Source organism: Dermacentor variabilis, chromosome 3 (genome assembly GCF_050947875.1).
Source record: "Dermacentor variabilis isolate Ectoservices chromosome 3, ASM5094787v1, whole genome shotgun sequence".
In the NCBI taxonomy this organism is placed as follows: Eukaryota; Metazoa; Arthropoda; class Arachnida; order Ixodida; family Ixodidae; genus Dermacentor; species Dermacentor variabilis.
Window position 1 is genome coordinate 195,239,776 of NC_134570.1, and position 23,413 is coordinate 195,263,188.

General features: G+C 43.2%; 2 protein-coding genes across 2 annotated transcripts; one reads left to right on the top strand and one right to left on the bottom strand.

Moving 5' to 3' along the window:
- Positions 1-5,199: 5,199 nt before the first annotated feature.
- Positions 5,200-7,638, bottom strand: LOC142574973 (uncharacterized). Its single transcript, XM_075683950.1, has 2 exons — positions 7,627-7,638; positions 5,200-5,731 (listed from the first exon to the last, which is right to left on the bottom strand). Exons 1-2 carry the CDS (start codon positions 7,636-7,638, stop codon positions 5,273-5,275), a joined length of 471 nt encoding a protein of 156 aa, XP_075540065.1. The 3' UTR covers positions 5,200-5,272.
- Positions 7,639-11,067: 3,429 nt separating this feature from the next.
- On the top strand, positions 11,068-22,201 carry LOC142574974 (uncharacterized). Its single transcript, XM_075683951.1, has 2 exons — positions 11,068-11,085; positions 21,770-22,201. Exons 1-2 carry the CDS (start codon positions 11,068-11,070, stop codon positions 22,199-22,201), a joined length of 450 nt encoding a protein of 149 aa, XP_075540066.1.
- Positions 22,202-23,413: the final 1,212 nt, after the last annotated feature.

Consider the following 23,413-nt stretch of genomic DNA (forward strand, 5'->3'; position numbering starts at 1 on the left):
AATCTGTGGGCATTACCCCAGACTCCCATATCATATTGAAAAATTTAAGAAGTGTCCCTACTGATGCTTGAGGCAAGTGTGCCAGCATAGTGTAGTGAACACGGTCAAGACCTGTTGCCGTTTTTTACCGGTAGAGAGAACTCTGTTCAATTTATGTATTGTGAAGGGGTTATTATACATTTCAGCTGAAGCCCCAGTGGTGGGCAGTCTCTGTTTCTCCGCCGACTCTTTATATTTTAAGAATGAATTTGAATAGTTTGCCGAGCTGGAGATGTTGTAAATGTGTTCACCTAATGAGTTAGCCTGGTCCTGTAGTGTTGTATGTGTGCCTGGGCATGTAAGTAGTGGTATTGTGTAAGATGAGTACTCTCAATTTCCTCACCTGGTCCCACAATTGTTTCGATGTTACCGAACTATTAACTGAAGAGATGTATTTTTGCCATGATGATTTTTCAGCATGTCTACGAATGAACCGTGCTTTGGCTTTGGCTTGGTTAAAAGTTAACAGGTTGCTATAGGTGGGGTACCTTCGTAGGATTCCCCAGGCCTTATTTTGTGCTTTTTTAGCGTCGGTGCACTCCTTCGCCCACCAGGGGATTAGCTTTTCGTGCACAATACCCGATGACTGGGGTATGGCCTTTTCTGCCGCACAGATTATAGCCTCAGTGATTTTGTTATTAAGTTTGTCAATACTTAGCTCTGGGGAAAATACATCTTCTAGTATCGCGTTCTCCATAAAGACGGGCCAGTCCGCGAGCTGTAGTTTCCATCGACGTGGTCTAGTTACTAGGGTTTGTGGTGATGATAGGAGTTTGATGAGTGCGGGTAAGTGGTCGCTACCATATGATGTGTCGAGAGCTTCCCATTTAAAATCAGGAAAAAGTGAAGGCGAGCAAAAAGCTAAGTCTAAACAACTAAAAGTGCGGGAAGTTGGTGAAAAGTAGGTCGGGGCGCCTGAATTTAAGAGGCAGATGTCATTGGATAAAATGAAATCTTCAGCCAACTGTCCTCTTTGGTCAGTTTTGACACTCCCGCAAAGAGTACAATGAGCATTAAAATCCCCTACTAAAACAAATGGTTCTGGTAATTGATCTGTTAGATTTTCCAAGTGTTTAGTAGTAAAATGTGTGTGGGGTGGAATATACCGTCAGCAAATGGTGATGGTTTTGTAAGATAGAATGGTGACAGCTACGGCCTCTAAAGATGTATTTAATTGGACATTTCGTGTGGGAGTGCCACCCTGCACGACTATAGCCACTCCACCTGACAAACGGCTGGAACATTCGCGGTCCCTTCGGACAACGGTGAAGCCTTTAAGGAATTGAGTGTGTTTAGGGCCTAAGTTTGTTTCCTGTAGGCAAAATGCAACTGGCGAAAAGTTATTTGTTATGTCTTTTATGTCACCTAAATTGCGAATCAGTCCTCTACAATTCCTATGCACGATAAAAGCCATAGTGGCAGAATTGAGAATGGTAATTTACATATATGTACTAAGTAACTGTAGGTGACATTTGTTAGTGGAAATGTACTGTTGGAAGAACGGTAACCGTTCAGGTTACCGGTCCCTTTGTTCGCGTAGTTGTTGTGAGCTTGTGTTTCTTAGTGGGCTCCAGAGAGCGCTGGTGTTTTGGCGTCGATGACGCCGGAGTTTTGGTGTCGACATCCATAACCTTCTCCGAGGCGCTGGATGATCGAGAACCAGGCGCCGAGACGCGCGTCTCAGGCCTGGGAGTTCGATTAAGCCTGGAGCCCTGTGGAACCGGGGTCTGCAGGCCCGTCTGTGATGATGATGATGGACCAGCACTGGCTGCTGCGACCAAGGGGACGGATGGAGTTACTACTGGGCCGCTGACTGCGGTCCCTGTAGACTCCTGAGACCACTGCGGTGCTGTCCCCTGCCGCACCGCACTGGCGTAGGTTGTTTCAGGTAAGTGTGCTAGTTTCTTTCTTGCTTCATAATAGGAAATCTTCTCTTTCACTGTTAGTGCAATTATCTCTTTCTCTTTATTCCAGCAGGGGCAAGATCTTGAATATGCTGGATGATCTCCTTTGCAGTTTGTACAGTGTGGAGCAGCATTGCAGTTCTCCGACTGATGGTCATTGGCAGTACACTTTGCACATGTCGATTTCCCTCTGCATGATTGCGATGCATGTCCGAACCTCTGGCACTTGAAACAGCGCCTCGGGTTGGGGATATATGGTCTTACGTTGATCTTAAGGTAGCCTGCTTCAAGTGTAGTAGGTACAATGCTGGTACCAAAGGTGAGTATGCCGTGTTTGGTCAGGCTTTGTTCGTTATTTCTTCGGATAGTTATTCGTTGAACCTTGATTACATTTTGTTCTTGGAAACCCTCTAGGAGTTACTCATCACTCAGGTTTAAGAAATCCACTTCTGATATTACGCCCCTGCTGGTGTTAAGCGAACGGTGTGCTGAGATTGTGACTTTGATATCTCCGACACTGGCGAGATCAGCGAGCTTTTCAACTTGATCTTTGGTTTTGAGTTCAAGGAGGAGGTCCCCACTTGACATCTTTGAAGCTTTGTATTGTTTTCCAATTTTTTCTATTAGGCATTTAGCTATTAGGAATGGGGATAGTTTTCTCATTGGCAGGGATTCTTCACTGTGAATCACATGGTAGCGTGGGAACGTTTCAGCATTGGTTTTCAAAGTGAAATCGAAAATTGCTTCGGTGCGCCCTCTTTTGTTAGGACGATCTGCAAGGGGGGGGGATGCATTTGCCATGTATTCTTAGAATATTCAGCGGCGATGGTAGCCACCCACCACCGAGCCCAACAAGGGGACGCTACGAGGTTAGGAACATACCTGTACACGTCAGGTATACAACGCCGCTATAACCTAATATATGTACCCAAGGCTGGGTGGATACACACGGTTAACCCTTGCTGCCTGGAAAATGAGAAGTAAACTGAAGTGAGTAGAAGACACGAAAGATTCAAAGTGAGAGAGAAAGACGAAGAGTGGAGAGGGGGACAGGAAAAGGCAACTACCGATTTCCCCCGGGTGGGTCAGTCCGGGGGTGCCGTCTACGTGAAGCAGAGCCCAAAGAGGTGTGTTGCCTCCGCCGGGGGGCCTTAAAGGTCCGAACACCCGGCATCGGCTCAACCCCCAGGATCCCCCTTTCCCGGGACACGGCTAAGCCGCGCACGGCTACACGCGGGAGGGTCCAAACCTCATGTGCTCGGGTACGTGGTGTCGCAACTCACCAAACGCCTGCTGACGCAGACGCCCCTGCGGGGAGGAGTATAATTATTATGTAACATTAACAGTGCGAACTCCAACAATGCCAGACAATTAATTTATAAACGGCTTAGAATGAAATAAAATGCGTGGCCGATAAGGTTATCGAGCGCTTTCATTACGTATACGACATAGCTCTGCCAACTGATCTATGCTCCACCGAAGCGCTCTCTAATTTTTTCGTGTTCTTGGTCTCTTATCAGTCAATTAGATAAGAATAACATGTCACGTAGGCAGGCCTATTATTTATGAAAACAAACAAAACTTACCTCCTGTAAACGAGTAGAGCGTTTGATTGGATGTCCAAACAACGCAGCCGGTCACATCCCGTTGCTTTTGTCAGTGGTTAGGCAAATAATTAACGACAGGAGATTAGAATAAAAGCACATTGGAATAGTCTTATGTTATAGGGCCCTAGATCTGCGAAACATGTCAAACCAAGGTGATGGAAATAAAGCAGTGGTGATTACATCTCGTTTACTTCAAGTGACGCACACTCAGGCGATCATCGCGCTGTGATGTTAACGAATTTTAAACGGTTTTAATTTTTCTCTCTGGGAGAAATCCACGCAAACATCTGCTTAGCGCATGTTTCGGGTATAACGTCCTCGATATGTGTAGGGGTGCGGTGGTGTCACAGTTAACACTTATCGCCACTTTAGTTTTACCAGCACGGCTGGCGAAATGTTAAAAGGACTGCGTATCTAGGGCCCACAGTCTACTCGCTGACGCATAAGTAATGTTTTATAGGTGACTAGACCATGACCACGCTGCATAATTTAAAACCACAAATAGTGATGTTGTTAAGAAACATTACTAAATGACCAGATATTTCATTAAGGTGATTTGAACTCGACCGGACAACCTACCCATATAGCAAGGACATTGTATCTGCTGCCTGATATTCATAACGCCAGCAGCCATGGATGATTAGCTGTTCTTGTTCTCAGTTCGGCGACAGAAAACTACCAGATGTTAGATTACGACTTCTAATAGGTTGATTTGTATTTTCCCGCTGTTCTTCAATGCTAATCGTATGTTCTACATTTCTATACACATCATAACAGGAGGACTCCCAGAGACAATATATACTTTCGGACCTCCTTCTGTATTGCATTACCTTTGTAATTGTAACAATGACTAATACTAATAAAATTAATTGATTGATTGATTAAAAAGGAATTCAATCTCCTCGGCAGCTCCAAATACGCGTTATCAGAGCGATAGGCGGAGCAGGCATCATTATTTAATTTAGGAACGGGGAAGCATTCGGCTGTTCCGTAAAGAAGTACATTTTTGTTCGGCATATTAATGCATCTTTAATGCGTACACGTCACGTTAACATGATGAGTTTCGCGGTATTGGGATGTTGCCTAAAAGGGAGGCGAAAAGAGCACAACCCAAAAATGTTTTAGCACTATCAGAGGGCCAATGGCGAAGACGACGTAGAATTGGATATAAATATTTATCTTTTGTTTGGCCTAATTCTGAAAAATCAGAGTGCACATGTCATAGAAGAAAAACAGTTACAAACGCTTCCCCTATTTCAAACATAATCTGACATTTCAACACTGCGTGGTTGCAACCCACGCAATTTGAAAGATGCTACATTGCTGCTAAGTGAAATTCTGCCTCAGGGGTTGAAGGTCACCGTTATGTAAATATATAATAGATTTATTTATTTGATAATTGCAGAATCGCTTACATCACACATTTATAAAAAGTAAGGTAGGAATGACTCAGGAATGATGATACCACACGCGGTCTCAATCTTCATGTTTTTATTTTTGGTTTGGGAACAATAAAATGTACAATGGTATTCAATGAGTCGAGGTGCTCGATGAAGAGGTATGTCACTAAACAACGACGCCCTTCAGGGAATCACTCGTTCTTCTTCTTAATAGGCCACTACCGGCAGTTGTGTACTCACTGTGTTGAGTCCAACGCAAGCGGCAATCACAAGCTCCATTCACACAAAGAATAAAAATTGCATGCACACCTCGCCAAGTCAATCAGCCCTTGTAACCATAGCCACCGTAACCACCACCATAGCCGTAGCCGCCTCCGTATCCGTAGCCACGGCCATATCCATAGCCGCCTCCATAACCGCCACCGAGGCCAGAGTGAGCGAGAACGGCTCCTCCGCCGTTGACTTTGTTCACGTGATGAACCGTCCTTATCACAAAGGCTGGTCCGGCCACAGCTTTGGCGAAGGGAGGACCGCCACTAAGAAGAGCTACACTGCTGCCGACGCCTACGCCACCAACGCCGTAGCCTCCGCCGTAGCCTCCGCCGTAGCCTCCGCCGTAGCCTCCGCCGTAGCCTCCGCCATAGCCTCCGCCGTATCCGAGGCCATACCCGCCGTAACCAAGTCCATATCCTCCGTATCCCAGACCACCGAGGCCGTAGCCACCTAGGAGTCCCCCGGCATAGGCACAGGCTACGATGGCTGATAGGACGACGACGGTGCTCTGCGTAGATTTAGTGAAATTAGTGATTCCTTAAAAGTGCACGTTCTTATGTCTACACAATGTTCCGAATTAACAAGGTTATTATATGACTTCCAATGATGAACACTGCTTCAATATGTCTAATGTGATGCTACAAGGTATTGCTCAAGCGATATTGCTAGTATCTTGACTTTAAAGCGCAGTACTAATATAATATTTACAATACGCCATTAATAGTATAGTGGATGCATACATGTTTTCTTTTAAGAAATAAAGTATGGTAAGATATAGTTTTGTTATTTCTCGGAAAGAAACAACTGCCCGTGCGATTCACATTTCGAGATGTATCATTCTACTTTTACAGTACTAAGACTTAATATTGTGTACAGAGGGAGCAGATGTCAGGCATTTCTCGCAGTGTAGACGTGCCGTTTAAGACATTTCTTCAGGAAATGTACGTTCCACATAAAAAAAGATATTTTAGGGCTCTCTTACTGCGAAGTATCTCAAATGCTACCCGCCGTGGTTGCTCAGTGGCTATGGTGTTGGGCTGCTGATCACAAGGTCGCGGGATCGAATCCCGGCCACGGCGGCCGCATTTCGACGGGGGCGGAATGCGTAAACACCAGTGTGCTAAGATTTAGGTGCACGTTAAAGAACCCCAGGTGGTCTAAATTTCCGGAGTCCTCCACTAGGGCGTGCTTCATAATCAGGAAGTGGTTTTGGCACGTCAAACCCCGTAATTTAATTTTTTTTATCTCAAATGCTTCCTAATTATATATTAGTCATTTACAGAAAAACAAGATGCTGAGAGCTAATGCTAATATTTGCCTCCTTATGCAAACGACTTTAGAGAAAAATGCTTCGATGGGTTATTTGTGCCCTCACCACATCTTGCTAACCGCATAGACAACTTCATCTATAATAAACCGTATAAGTTATCACCAAGAATTTTATGTCAACGTCGGAAACAATGAATGTGACTAAAGCCGCTTCTGATGCCCACAATACCAGTTGGAGATTGAAGAATTCTACTCTTACTGCGTCAAAATAGTCTTGCTACCGTGGGAAGAAAATACGAAACGCTCAATTTTCAGATTACCGTAATGAGATTTTTTGGGTGTTTGCATCGGGTCCCACTTCAAAATTAACCACCAACAATTTTATGTCAGCGTCGGCAACAATCAATGTGACTGAAGCCGGTTTTGATGTCCACAATACCAGTTAGAGCTTTAAGAATTCTGCTCTTACTGCGTCAAAACAGTGCTCTTTACCGTGTGCAGAAAATACGAAGCGCTTAATTTCCGGATTACCGTAATGCGATTTTTTGTGTTTTTCCATCGGGTCTCACTTCAAAATTAACCCTGGAAACCTTGCGATTTCGTTTGCGCGGCAACCTTTACAGTCTACACAAGCTGAAAAGGTGCGGTAATTGAAGGACTGGACCATAATAAACACATCACGTCTCAGCCAAATGATGTTCCTACATGAGCATAGGCTTGTGCTTTTATGTAGTTAATATCACCGGATGCTGTATGGGCTATAATAATGCGGTCAGAGGAAGTGACTACAAGTTCGTGACCGAACTTACAAATGCGTTATGACTACATAGCAAATACGCCTACAGTTGTTCTTCAACGCCGCAGTGAATTCAATGTATCGTATGGATTGTGCTATAAACATAAGGTGAAGCGTACAATTCGGGCGCTTAAGCTCGCGTTCTAAGTTTTCTTCACTTTCATTTACTTACATGCGCGACTATTTGGTACACGCTACTTTATAAATATTACGCAATGCTACAGTAGTGTTGGGTAGCCCTAACTGCTTCGTTGACTGACATGGCACTTTTCACAGCCAGTACCATGGAAATGAATTCGGCGCCATTTCGATCACTCTGCTTAAGTTACGTTCCTCACCAGGGCGTTCATGGCTTCGGTATGCTGCTCCTTCGGCGCGCTAGACGAATGTGAATGTGTTACAGCCCTGTTACGGACCATTTAAATACTCTGAGTGCACGAGGAAAAGTCTTACAGTATCGCACGAGGGTTAATATGCTTGACGGTAGTGCCGCAGCCCCCACACGTACGGCGGGAAAGGCAGAAAAGAAAACGAACTCAGGAAAAGCTTTGTATCGAAATATCGATCTCATTCACGCAAGGTCTTCGGGGGTCTAAGTTAAAGAGACGGAAACAATGTGAACCCTCTACCTGGACCTAAGAAAGAGGGGAATCAGGCATCGTTTGTTTATTTTTAGCAGTCTTTGGGAGGGAAACAGCTCAGGTTCCAAATGGATATAGTACTCTCTTAGTCCTGACTGCCACGGGGAACCAATACCCGTCGCACGCCATCGGTCACGTGCAGCTTCCTGTGGTGCATGTGCTACCGGTTGCGCGCGCGCTACTCTCAAGTGCAGAGAGGACACGCCCTGAGTCTCGCCGGTAAGCCACGAAACAACGCTAGCTGACAGTGTCGCCTACCACACACTCTCGCATTGTTGGTATGAACTTGAGGCCTCCACATTGTTCTCACTTGCCTGTTTACCGTGCTTGGGTTTATTAAAGGCACCAATATCACATGTCCAGGTATGCATTGCTTTCGTGGTAGCAGCCATGCAATCTAAGACATTTTTACCTGGAGACCAATAAAATATATTAATAGGTAGTGCTAGCCCATTGTTCTTGCTTCGGTGTAGTTATGCATTGTAAAGAGCTGCCGCGTGCTTTAATTGCATCAAAAACAAAGGTTATGTAATTTAATATAGAAATGTGGGAACTGACTTTCCGACCCCTGGATCCTTGTTCTTTTTGCTTTGCATCGCGGCAGTAATATTGTTGCTGCCGCAACCTTTAGCACGCCAACTCTTTTGTAAACTCTACCTTTTTTCTGTTTGCAGCACGTAGGTGACGTCATGGCAGGAGCATGTTCATCAATCAGCGTAATTATTCAATTAGTCTCCGCTGGCACTTGGGCCAGTCAGACGCAGACGACAGCGGAAGCTGAGCTCAATAATACAACACAATATGTTCCGGCTAACTGCAGTACTACTGTACACACTGAGCAGAAGCTAATGTACGCACGTGGAGTGCAAAGAAAGTCACGTGGAACAACTGTCCGTGAATATTACATCCCTCGTGAATGTTTTTTTCAGTGTTGCTCTCATGTAGCCTTCGCTTTTTTAAAGTTAAGTTTGCGACATCATTCCTATATTTCTTTAAATTAATTAATTTGTTTAAAGGCACATCACAGGCGCCGGTCGGAGCATTGAGTGATGGGGGATTATACAATAAGATGCGTGATGAGCATGAACAAGAACAAAGAAAAGTAACAGAAAGCAGAACAAAAATAATGCATCATTATACAGTCTTAGTTTGTAAAATGAGTAAGTTCTGAGTTAAAATGAATGTTCACGGTTAGTGATTGATACAATGGCATCTGGAAGATCGTTCCAAAGTGCGATGGCTTTTGGCAAAGCCGAGGAATTGAAAGCTTTAGTTTTACCAAATATGCGTTTGATGCTGAGGTGATTATGAAGGTGCGTGGCTGTACGTAATGGTTTTTCAAGTGGCAGTGGGGATGGCGTTACGCTGTGAATATGTTTGTGTACTAAGCATAAAAGAGCAACAGAACGATGAATACTTAACGTCCGGAGTGAAATGCCTAGCCTAATTTTTGTTATACTGGAATGGGGGTCATAGTTACATGAAATGAATCGAGCGGCTCTATTTTGTACGGCTTCCAGCATTGAGATTAAATACTTTTGATGAGGTGACCAGATGGATGAAGCAAATTCAAGCTGTGGGCGGACGAAGGCCAATTTTTTGTAAGAGCTGAGCAATGACGCAAATTTCGAGGTAAGTAACCCTGCGTTTGTGACGCTTTAGCAAATATGTTGGTGATATGTAATTTTCATGAAAGGTCGGAAGTAAGATGCAAGCCTAAGTACTTATATGACAGCGCACGGGGCTGTGAAACATTGTCTATACAGTACGTGAAGTTAGAAAGTGACTGTTTACGAGTAAATGAAATTGTTTTGCCTTTATTCGAGTTCAACGTCATAAGCCAGTTATCACACCAAGTATAAACGATGTTAAGGTCCTTTTGGAGGATCAAATGATCATCATGACTTGCAATAGTACGGTATACGATGCAGTCATCAGCAAATAGTCGCATGCAAGAGGAAATGTTAGAAGGTAGGTCATGATTATAAATTTAAAAAAGCAAAGGGCCTAGCACGCTGCCCTGCGGAACACCGGATGGGACATCAGAAAAAGAAGACGCAAAATTATTGACGACTGTGAACTGCTTGCGAAAAGATAGAAAGTTACGAAGCCAGGATAGCGTTAGGGAGTCGAGTCTAAGAGCAGATAGCTTAGCGATGAGGCGGCAGTGAGCAACGCGATCAAATGCTTTTGAGTAGTCAAGAAAGATGCAATCAATTTGAAGGTTATTATCCATGTTAAAGTGCAAGTCAGTGGTGAAATCTAGTAACTGCGTATCCCATGCTGTAACCTAGTAACCCATGCTGGTTATTAAAAATTAAGTTATTAAACTCGAGGTAGTTATAAATATTCGACCCACTAGTATGATCGAGCATTTTGCAACATATGCAAGTGAGCGAGGTATAGGGCGGCAGTTCTACGCCATATTTATGTTATCACTTTTAAACCCTGGAATTACTTTTCCAACTTTCCAATCAAGTGGAACATGGCCTGTTGATAACGATTATGAAAAAATGCGATATAATAGTTTGCTAGAGATAGACAATGTATTTTTCAAGATTTTAGAACATATGTTATCGGGACCAGCAGAAGAAGATACCTTAAGGTTAGTAATGAGGCATGCGAGTCCTTGAATTGTGATGGCAATGGGCTCCATATATCTAAATTCATGAGCAGGAATAATGGGCATTTTGGAATGATCTTCAACAGTAAACACAGATGAAAAGAACCCATTGAGTTCACATGCGCTCTCTTGATCTGACAGATCGATTTGGTCATCTTTCTGTAGAGATGTGTGACGGACAGTGCTGTCTGGAGCGATGTTTCGCCAAAACTTTCAAGCATTATAAGCTAGTAATGAAGGTATGGTCGCGGAAGTAGTACTTGTCTTTAGCCGAGGTTACTTCAGCGCCGTACTTTTTAAACACTTTTTATATTCGCACTTTATTATATTTTATATTTATTATGTGTGTTTGTTCTTTGATGTTTACCAGGTACACAGACATAAGCTACAGTTTCTAGTACTGTAGTACTGGGACACAAACAGAGTCTGCACCACGAGTTTTTTCACCAGTTCATGAGCGTGCACAACTCGTGTTTGAAGACCTCCTTGATACTTCAAATATTCGGACTGACGAAATGAACTTGTCCAAGATGGTGAGTGGTGCGCCTTTTAAGTAGTCATCTTACTGTTGTAGTAGATTTACGAAGTTACAGTAGGACGTGCGCTGTCTTAGCATTTATGTTAGTGAGTTTTCTTTTTTCCTTGTACAGCAAAATAGATTACCTAGTTGAGGAAGTCAGTGACAAAAGTGTTATCAAATGGCACATTCACAATCGCAGAACTATCAAAGTTATTTTACAACCTAGTATCTGTTTTGTTATCAATAAGCGTTGCTTGTGCTTTTGGAATGGAAACTAGTTGCCTCCTTTGTCCATCATCGACCATGTTATTCTTAGTAAGCAACTTTATGACCTATATGATGAAAAACTCCGCCCATCTGAACCAAGCTTCGAAACATTAAGCATATTGCCACGCGTGCTTTATAAGTTATATTCATGATGATCATCATCACCAGATATGGCGCCCATTTTCGCTTTTATTGTATGTAGAAGGCTTAATGAATGAGGTTGGTTGTTGTGGCCGCTCGATTAAAGATGCGGTTAGGTACCAGTGGACTTCTCTCGCTTTTCCCCTGGCGACAATATTGTGCGCATATTTTTGTTTGTGTGATTACTGTCTTTGGATGAGACTTCACTTTTTCTTTTCTTTTTTACAGAAGCCGCACAACCGATGTAGTGTGCGGAGAAAGCAGTGGCCATAAATGTCACCTAAAATACATCGTCTATGAATAATCTTTGACGCAGCTGCTTCAAAAACGCTTGCACTCATTTGCCAGGCGAACTGATGTGTCGCTATACTGCACTAGCTCTATGGTTCGAGGAACTGTCGCCTGTGCTGCAAAGCACACAATTACATGGATAAGCCAGCTAGTGAATAATGGAAAGGCGGAAGAAAACTGGGACTATACTCTCCACAGAATGTAGCCCGTCAAATCTTTGAGGCGCTTCGTAACAGTGAACAGTGCATCGCAGTGCTTAGAATACCAGACCTGCTACCTAGCTCCTGCCCTAAAGGACGTTAGTAATATGCTTTTGATGTACCTCTTCTTCCTTTTTTTTTGCAGTGTTTGCGAGTCTTTAGCAGTGGTGTCCTTTGCTCATTCAGAATTCTATAACCTTGTTCAGACATCTTATATTATTAGACAGCCTAAATTGTTATATTTCATACTCGGTATGCTCGTTGCGTATGTGCATGTGCTGCATTTACACTGCATTCTGTTATTTTTTTGCTCGCGTTGCGGCTTGGCTTATTTAGAACTGAGTGTGCTGTAACCTAATTCACAAAGCTTATATTGTACAACAGTTTACCTACTTATTTACACGCTCAGTCTATTTCACCTTTGCTGGCCTATCATTGTACTGCGTACCGCATCTTTCACTATCCTAGCCAGCATGAGATGGCCTCACGTTTTATATGTATGGGAATAGGAGCAGGAAACATTGATTCATAAACTTAAAGGACGCCAGCTGCACCTGGCAAGAGATGGACGTGCTGACTGGTCTGGCTATTCTGCGCTTTCTAGCACTTATTCTCTTCTAGAAACAACCACACACAAGATCATTCATGTGGAACTTGTACAGGATTAGAATAATTTGTTTTAAATATATAATTTAGTGTTAGGTTCGTAATTAATTGTGAATTTTACTACAGTTTCATACCACCAGTACCATTGGCGGTCGGCCCCTGTATCTAGGCAGTGCTATTTCATGTAGCCCCCTGTTGGAATCACTTACTGTAATCTGTCAATGTGTTAACACAACATGGCGACAGCTAAACAAAACTTTACGCAGATCTAATTGTTGTTTCACTACGATCTCGCTGAAAATAATGTTATTTTTCAAACCTGCAAAAATTTTAAACAAGACTACTTTTCTGGCAATCTTGCTTTCAGTCTATAAATAACTACAGGAGGCTGAAAAGTTCTTATAAACGCAAGCAGCACACTGTACAAAATTGTTAAGCGGAGATGCTGTAAGGACAGCAAAAAAGTAATCCTAGTAGAGGTTGCGGTGCTCACTACTAATAATCTATTCATACGCCTTGCATATATGTAGTTTATATGTAGTCCCTATATCTGTTCTCTATGTGATCGCTTGTTCGCCCAGTTAAAAAATATTTACCTCTTACGTAATTGACATATTTGACATAATTACGTAATTGTGTTTGGCAGGCATTCTCAGATCACGAACAGCAGGTTGTCATTTTCGCTCAAAAGAAAAGTGCATAACAGACCTGTCTTACCAGTACTCAGCTAGGGGGCAGAAACCTGGAGGCTTACGAAAAGGGTTCTACTTAAATTGAGGACGATGCAACGAGCTATGGAAAGAAGAATGATGGGTGTAACGTTAAGGGATAAGAAAAGAGCAGATTGGGCGATTGAACAAACGCTAGTTAATGACATCTTAGTTGAAATCAAGAAAAAGAAATGGGGGGGGGCATGGGCAGGACATGTAATGAAGAGGGAAGATAACCGATGGTCATTAAGGTTTACGGACTGAATTCCAAGAGAAGGGAAGCGTAGCAGTGGGCGGCAGAAAGTTAGGTGGACGGATGAGATTAAGAAGTTTGCAGGGACAACACGGCCACAACTAGCAGCTGACCGGAGTACGTGGAGAAGTATGGGAGAGGCCTTTGTCCTGCAGTGGGCGTAGCCAGGATGATGATGAATGTAGGAACATAATTGTCTTGCATATACGTAAACATAAATGGCACTAATATAAACTATTGTCGCATGGCACTACCAACTGAGCAACTAGCCTGAAAAGCTATTTTGCATCTGCTGAATATAGGGCTGCCAATCGTGCCCAATTTTGTTGGACATGCCTGATTGCTGACTAAATGTCGAGTGTCCCAGCTTGGCACTGTCAAGACGGCGAAAGGTCCCGACTTCATTTTTTTTCTACTGAATAACGATAAATGATCAAGAATTATTTTTTAATGCCCGACAGGTCGCTTGCACGTCCATCATTTTTGTGTCTTTTTGCGTTGTCATAAACGTAAGGCGGTTTCGTTTTTGTTGTGGTTCTAGTTGCAAGCCCTAACCGTTCACAGTACCTCTATCCGTATTGGTAGCTACGTTAGCAAGAAACTATACTGCACCTTTCCTGTTGTAAATCACGACACGGTAGGAATAAATAAACATGGTTGCACGTACGCAGTGGCTGCTCCTGGCACTGATGTCTGTCGTCGCTAGCCGCCCTACCATCGCCCCTCTCCCAGACTCTGTCTTCTCGAGAGTTGACAACCATGTTTAAGCAAGCGTTCAGCTGATGATGATGTGTTCGATTTTGTGACACTTGCGTTTTAAATTTAGGGAAGAGAAGTCAAGCCTAGTGGCCATATGAAGCCTGAAATGCTAAGCGGATGTTTGAAAAAAATCATTGAGCAACACTTATAGATTAACAGTTTGATCACATACACCACATAAATTGAAGACAGTCAAAGAATTTCCCATCATTGTTCGTCTGTTTGATATGTGGCATGCCATTCATTCAGTAAAGGAAGTGATTACTTATTAGAACTCACTTTAGCTGCCTGTTCCTTTATTTTAGTATTTCGGCGTAAATAGTCTAACCATTCTGATTTAAGACACTGAGCAGCTTAAAGAGCACTTCATCCCGTTTACTTCCGAAAATAGCCCAGAATTCTGGCTTGTACAGCTTCAGGGCTGACACTAATAAATGTACTCATGCTTCAAGAATACTTAGTTTCGGAGCAAGCTTAAAATGAATAATGTCAAATGAAACATCCCCTAAAGATCGGCCAGTTGGATAACAAGAGACAAAAAGGATTGAATTGCTTTTTTGCTGAACTGATAACTCTTGCTTACCTACAAATGTTTAGGCCACGTCAGGAATGAAGAAGAAAGCTTAAGACTGCTGCAAAAGTGAAATGCTCCAGAGGCATTCGACCATCGATCCAGAATATAATACGTCAAATTTACCGGCACGTCGAGACAACCAATGACGATGTAGAGATGATTTTGGGAAAGTGGATGTCAATCACTCGGCACATTTCTTAACTTCAGAGCTACCCGCGCCGACTACACACGAAATGTGCACACGCAACGTTGGGGAACGACTGCGGCTCTGGAAAGATTATCTTTCTATCTCAAATTTAATGCGTTGTTTGTAACACGACGTTTCATACATCCACACACACAGGCACAAATGCACATCGCAATCTGGAGTCGATTCTCCTTGTTCGGTATCTCTTGAAAGTTATTCCAAGGCTATCTATAAAAACGCAAACATATACGCTGGAAGCCTTTCACGTTGGCATTGTTCGCTTTGGACCAAAAACATTCAGCGATTCATATGAAGGCCTACAAACAAAGCAATGCCATGGTTTAAGCCTGCAACTTTTGTGAGTAACACAAGTCCTAATTGCTTTCATAACATACAATGCTGCATTGTAGTTCGATACCAACAGTGAACGAGAAGTGTTGAAAGCTAGCAGCTTCGAATCTCCGCGAGGAACAAAGCGCTGGACCGTTGTACATGTGGAAGATGTATCGTTTCGTAAGCAAATAAAGTTAGAGCTTGCGTGTTTGTTAGGGCCGTGGAGCACTGAGGAGCAGATGACAACATGGCACACAAGCAGCCTGCTGTGGGAGCTGCTCTGCCACACTGCAGAAAATTATTAGGCCCCATGTTTCATGATTACCAAGTGCTCGCATGACTCAGGTAATACGGTCTGCATATTTCGCTCACATCTGACTCAGGTTTCTGTTGTGTTTATTGGTCATTGTACGAATTTGTAAACCTCATTGGAAGTGCGCATCATCTTTGTTCCTTTCAGAATACATTAAAAGGCTCATGGAAGCCCTTTTTTGCGGATATTGAAATATCCAGCTTTCGAGATGGATGAAGAAACGCGTACCATAAAGTCAAGGCCTACACATAGTCGCTAGCACCAGAACAAGACCTTGACGCGGCATTGGCGCTGCATCAGTCCCGCTCCAAGCCATAATGGCTTATACATCATTCTGTAAGTCCTGCCACTGTCATATGTACTGTTATTACGTACGTCTTTTACAATGCAACATGTGCAGGAGAACATGCACATATGACAGCGCTTGAAGTTCCAGAGGCAAAATACTTTATTTAGCATGAAATAATGTACTACACTTAGAATTTTTTCACAGGTAGAATACCGGTAACTTGAGTAGAGTGTGTTATGCACCTTCCCATTAATAAATTTAATTGCCACTTAAAAACTCATTCATAATTTTCCTTTCATATCTGCCCAAATAGCTTAGTTTAGTGATGAGATTTACTGCATCTTAAATAATGTACAGTGTGCCCTTGCATGTAGATCGCACGCCTCCCAACAAGCTCAAAAGCAGGTAACATTGAATGCTACTGTAATATAATAACAAGCAAAGCATATATATGGCTTTTTTTTCAATAAAATTTTCCGACGGGATAGTTCGCTCATAACGTTCAAAACAAGGAAATTTTATATATTCCTCAAGCTGACATTTCACAAGTACCTTTTTTTAATTGAGTGTGTACTGCCTTATTGCGTTTGTGCTATAGCACGCTTATATTGAGGCTTCTGGCGTAAAGAAAATTAGTTGGGAATTTGCATTTTACTGCTCTTTCGTTCAGTTTTGCACATTATGAAATTGTCCGTGACGAGCCAACGTTTCCCTTCACATTGGTAGCATTCACGTTATGATTGTGCTTCACATGCACAGCAGTTATCATAGACATAATAATGACATAAAGTTAAAGTTTGTTTTTACATCGAGGCTTCGTATGCCTACGCTCCCATGCATCGTTCAACGTCCGTGCATCAAAGCAGCCCGCACCCTCTATGAGGATGCAAAGCAAACAAGTAAGGCATGTGCGGACACCAGGCCTAGCAGGAGGAAGTCTAATAAACCAATACACAGTTTCTAGCAATAATTACTATACGGAACTCTCGCGCTGCTGTCTATGTGCATTAGCTTCGTCCTTCTGGCATTAAACCTTTCTTCGATTTTCCAAATTCGTCATTATCAACAATGTACCGTGTATTACATTAATAAATACACCTTATTAAATCATCCTGTGGCAGAATTCAAATACAAGGGCCCTAGCACAAAATACCGAGATTGAAAGCATCACGCCGCTGACGCATGTATCAACAAACGGCATAGAACGCCCTTATGAATTTCTTGCCGGCAAGCGAGCGTCATCATACGCTTGGCGTGTTTCAGTTTGGATGCCACGACAGGCTGAACCGCTATTAGTAGCGATCGTGCGTGTTCGCAGAGTGTTCGACAGATGCGGAACGCGAATGCCCCAAAATAACTAAAGTTTTACACTCAGCCGTGTGCTTTGTTGTTTTTACAGCTCCACTGGTAGCCCACATTCACAGAGTGGAATGGCTGCGAATTTTTGTTTACAAGACCTAATTGAATGCGTTAAACGCTGGACAGTCAGGGGTGTCACTAAAACCATTCGATTTGTAGACATGAGCTGGCATGTCAGAGAAGTAATTTACCAAAACGATATGGAATAAATTCTGTGTGGACATTTAGAACACAGCATATAAACAAGGCATATATACTGCGCAATAACTGAGCAAATATCGAAACGGCTGATCTCGTTCACGCATGTTCCCACAGAAATCGCTTCCGTTTCTCAGGCCTTTCAGATCTTTGCTGTACTGCGGCGTTCAGGTAGATAAAACGCGAAAATGTGGTATTTGACTTGTACAAAGTCCGGGTAATTGTTGTCGTGGTGTTAACAAGATGCGGCTAAGCCGGTTCCGCAGAACCTAGTTCTACTACCACGAACCTCCAGAAGCACAGGAATTTAGGAATATTATGTAGACTAACTGCAGTTTCATGCTAGAACTACGTTGCTCGCATTCTTTTGAATTGTGCAGTACCTCTACCCTTCCAATCTGACGGTAGTGAAAAATTTAGGCTGTCATAATCTGTTTTGTAAATATTAGAAGTAGGCTGTTGAATATAGACTTTTTCAAATACGAATAGAATAAGAATAGGAAGTATTAGTTATCGAATCGAATATAAAAAAAGACAAAGTCGGACTCAAATATTAACAACAGAAATATTTAATTCGGTATGATTAGGAACACGTTTGCACTGAATCGACAGTCAATAATTACGGAAGATTAGGATCGTTATAAGCACGAAATCACTACAACCGTCATGAAAAGAGGTGCACGAAGAGCTCCTTGACACATTTAGAGTCTGGTGGCAAATAAGCTTTCTAAGAATGACAGGCAGCTGTCTGACCAACATATCAAATGTGCAATATACATAGTTGTTGAAAAAATAACAGAAGTTATGGAAAACGAAACGAAAAAGCTCATGAAGCATATGTGTGCTCTATAGACAATAAAATATCTGTTGCAAGAAAAACGTAACTAGTTGTAACGTAAACTTAGAACTGCTGCACGACTAGGCTGCAAAAAAGACTACTTGGCACTCCGGCAGCAAAAATAGCCGCTTTTCATTCATTGCACAATAAGAAGGAACCTAGGGGTGCGGTTTTGCAAGGGCACCGCTTTCTTTAAGAACGCTCGCACGTATTTCTTAGAACCATACGAAACCAACAGCTAATGAAGAAAAGGAAAGCACAGGGCAAATTATTTGCAATTTTTAATTGAGGCGTAAAAGTGAGAGGCTAAAGGGAAACGGAAGAGGAAAAAAAAAGCCTCTGCTAACGGTGAGAGCCGAACCCGCAACCGCCGCATTACGCGCGCGTCGCACTTCTAATCGTGCTACGACGACGGCGGTACCTGCGTCGATACATTCTTGGGTATTTATGTACGAGTACAAGCTGTAAGCTGAGGCGTATGAACCAGCACCAGACTTGCAAAGCAAAAGTAAAAACAAAGCCTGCGTTACCGTTTTGTTTCTGCATTCTTCGAAAGCTTTGTGGTTGTTTTACTTCTAATAATTATGATTTGCCATACTTTGCTTAGCGACCGGAGAACAGTAACTTGATTTTAGCCCTCGGTCGTTGCGAAATATTTGGTTAGATTTATTATTCGGAAATACCGGATAGGTAATTTTTGTATACGAATAAAATATTACACATCAACTATTCATATTCGAAACTGCGAAAACTCAGCTACACTGTAGTAAATGGAGTAGTAAAGCCAGAGGCCTCTATACGCTGCTGGTGTGTTCACTATTTCCCTTCTCCTGCACGGACATTTTACGAACATGAAACGTGAGGGTGATTTACGTCACATTAGCTTACATTGGAGCGTTTCAAAATGCCTGCAATGTTAAAATCCACATCCCCGCTATAGCGAGAATTTTAACGACTTTTGTGTGCCACTTCAGCGACACGCTTCAGAAAACATTGGAAGCACTAGTCTGTAGTGGTTCTAGTGTGCGATTGAAAACAAGACCTATCGAACACAGTTCAGTGAGGCATTATCCAGCCTTGTTTATTGGGATGACAATCGGCTAAACCGCAAGATTGGCGATCTTCACAATACGTGACACATGATCCCGCTCCCAGTACGCTTCGCGCAGTCATGAACGTAAACCTCTGAGTACCTCTAATGCATATTTTACAGTAAATGAACGCGTCATTAACAGAATAAATAAAAGTACGTGTTACTGTTTATTGGTCTACGGCACCTAACGCGCCACCTTCTTAGCCCCCTCCCTTCATTCGTGCTTGCGCTCGCTCTCTCCGCTCCTTGGCAGGAGCCCCCCGTGTCGCAGGCTTTCAAAGCGACCCCAGACGGCACGTACTCAAAAGATTACTTTGCACTCCGTAAACGTAGCAAGGCCTTTCCGTCTCCCTGCCCCCCACATACATGCATACACACACACACACACACACACACACACACACACACACACACACACACACACACACACACACACACACACACACACACACACACGCACGCACGCACACACACACACATATATATATATATATATATATATATATATATATATATATATATGTAGAGAGAGAGAGAGAGAGAGAGAGAGAGAGAGAGCAAGGTGGTGTGTTCCCCAACTCGAAAAACAGTTGGTACGCCACTGTCCTACTGCCAAATGGTGCGGGATGTCAGGTACCTATTAAGCAGTAAAACATGCGTCTAAGCAGGAGCGCTTGAACCTTTGTCAAACAGTAGTAATTCGGCACCTGAGTGTTGCTAATTCTGCTGAAGAATATTGCCTCTTGATGTAGTCCTCTAGCAGAGATTAAACAGTATTATCTGCCGTATGGGGTTTTAATACAGTTTTGCGACGAAACAAAAAGGTAACTATACACTGCGGCTACTTCACAAAGCGTTCTAAGAAGTCTAGAAAGCCACAAAGCGCCGCATGCGATAAAAATACTACTGTGACGCTAAACGCACTTTTTGAATAATTATCCAAATACTACGAACAAGCTCAATAACTACTTGGGATATTGTGTAGGGCGTGATATTGACGCGAGGTTGCCTAATCTACGTAAGCTGCAAATTAAATGGTCCTGTAAACACCTCGCTTACAGTGTACTCAATCTTCGTGAACTCGAAAACAGCCTTAGGAAAACGCAGAATGGCGTAGCGATAATTTCCGGCAATAAAACTTCGGTGACCTCGAACACGCATGTCGCCAATAAAATAGCCGCCTTTCTACCGTTGTTTCCTGGAGAAAAAGCTTCGGGGCAATACGGCACGTCTTCTAGATTTCGCAACATTTGCATGCAAGATCTTTGCAAAGCGCCGGCTGCATCTGGTGTTCCGTCTACGGCCAAAAGCAGTACTGCCATTAAAAACGTGCTCTGTCGTTTCCTCACGATTCGGAGGAAGACACGTCCGGGCAGCTGGGACACAAGATACTGCTTTTCCGTATCTCCCGAGGCGGCTGCAAGCGCCTTTTTGTTTCCGTGTCTGGCATATGCGCAGAAGCGCGCGATCGTAAGGCACTTAGCGAAACGCGATGGAAAGACCCGAACCCAGGCACCTTCCTTACTTTTATCTAATTTCGCTTTCGTTCTCGCGCAGCGGTCCCACTCGATGCAGTCGCTGAGATTGTGACCTTTCGTATGTGGAGAGGGAGTAAGCAGCGTAATTTAGAGTATATAAAAGCTGCACAAAGCTGGCGGCACAATCATTCGCTTTCAGCCCGCCGCAGCCACAAGCATGAACTCCCTGGTAAGAAGGCGCAAATGTTTGGACATGTGCCATGTGGTAGGGAGGGACTCGGATATCTTACTTTTTAAGCTTTTGTTAGAGTGAACATAACCGTTTCAATCAGACTGAACGCTAGCTGATGTGGTCATATACGGATAGCCTATTCAAATAGTTACAGGAACTAGCAGCTATACAATAATGAGACAGTTGAAGCATTGTTAGAACAGCAAAATCACTTAGAATGGAAGTGTGGCGCTCAAGCTCATTGGAAAATTTTGTGACTGATGTAAAAAATTGCATATTACTCAAGACACTTCAGCCATTCTGCGGCAAAAAAAATTACTTTCGGAAAGGCAGAACTTATCAAATTTTTGTTAGCTGAGTAGAGTGAAGTTTTTGCTACACTGATTATCATATAGTGCCAACGTAACTCATCATAATATTGCGTGGTGCATTTGCCCGTTCCTTAAGGGGCGGCTACTGCGACCAGCTTATCTTACGATTAAGCAGTCCACACTTGATGACTTGTCTAATGGCCTTCTCGCGCTAAAATCTGCCCCGTAGAAACAACAAATAATGCTGTCGTGAATACCATTGCAGTGCACCCTCGTCGCCCTTTGTGCCATTGTGGCTTCTGCATCTGCGGGTGGACTTGGAGGCTACGGTCTTGGAGGCCTTGGCTACGGAGGATATGGACTGGGCTACGGCGGAGGCTACGGTGGAGGCCTAGGCTACGGGGGAGGCCTGGGGTATGGTGGAGGCCTTGGTTACGGAGGCGGCTACGGCGTCAGCGGTGTGGGCGTCGGCAGCAGCGTGGCCCTTTTGAGCGGAGGACCTGCTTTCGCCAAGGTTGTGGCCGGTCCTGCTTTCGTCGTTAGGTCTGTGCATCACGTGAACAAGGTTAGCGGAGGCGGAGCCCTTCTCGCTCACTCTGGTCTCGGCAGTGGATACGGAAGAGGCGTCGGCTACGGTGGAGGTTACGGTGGAGGTTACGGTGGATACGGATACGGTGGCTACGGCTACAAGGGCTAAATGTGAATCATAATTGTGCGTTGTTCTTAGGTGCACTTCATTTCGTTTAGGTTTGTCTGCGACTGTAGCCCTTCCTCTCCATTACCTAATAAAAGACTCCAAGAGTTCGACATTCCTGCCATAATTTCAGGGAAATTTTCACCAGAAACATCAAGAAGCCATGATAGCGGACACGATTCAGTGCTTCCTCTGCGCGAAAAAATAAAGTGTTTCTTTGCGAGTGAATGCTTGCGTGATTACTGATGCAACACAGCATTGGTTTACAATGCTACGTGCACAATTGTCACCACTGGCCTAGTTCGTGGCTATGAAACGTTTTTGTGCACGTATGTCAGCAGCACCTACAGCTTGACTGTTTCGATAAAAGTCATTCAGGTTTTTACGCACTAAATGCCAAGTTGTGAAAGGCCGCCTGATTGTAGTTCGGGACATATTTTGCAGCGAAGCCGTTAGCTTGTAAGTAATCGGGTTTCTCGTATCCGTCAGCAAAAACAGAAATTGAACAAAAAAAGTGCATACGTCCTTTCGAATCAGGCATATAACATACAGGACAGTATTGATTTTAATAAAGAAAAGCTCATAACAACTGTGAGAACCGCATAGCGGATGATAAGGCGCCTATAAACAATGCGAGCCAGGTTTCTTCTGCCCGCGTGTGTTTCACGGTATATAACGGTTGCATAAGTGGCTCTGGTGTAAAAGGGCAAACAGCAGCATAGGAATCAGTGAATGACGTCACCGAACTAATATAAAAGGAAGAGCTGCCTAGCAACTCATTCAATTCATTGCAACGCAAAGTTAGGACTCCCGAAAAGTTAGGACTCCCGAAGATTTAGGAATCCCGAAGAGCCGTGGTTCCATTTTTTTTTCGAACATTCGAATTTTTCAAAATATTTTATTCCAAATTCAGGCCCTAAATCAATATTCCGCTTTCAATAGACACTAGAATTCAAATTTCTCTCTCAAATGCAACAAATGTTATTAAAAGCGATCCAGAGGTTATCTCTGAAAAGCGTTTCTGTGTTTTACATGTATTTAAATAGGCCGCGTCGGAGTTGGGCCCGAGCTAAAGATTCCTCATAAACAATTTGTCGAGGGATCAAATACATGAATAATAACTGCATTGCCATTGCCAAAGATGCTGCAACAGAACTGTTGAATGGTAAGCACTGTCAAAACAAGTAAGAAACGCATTTTTTTCATCAAGGAATA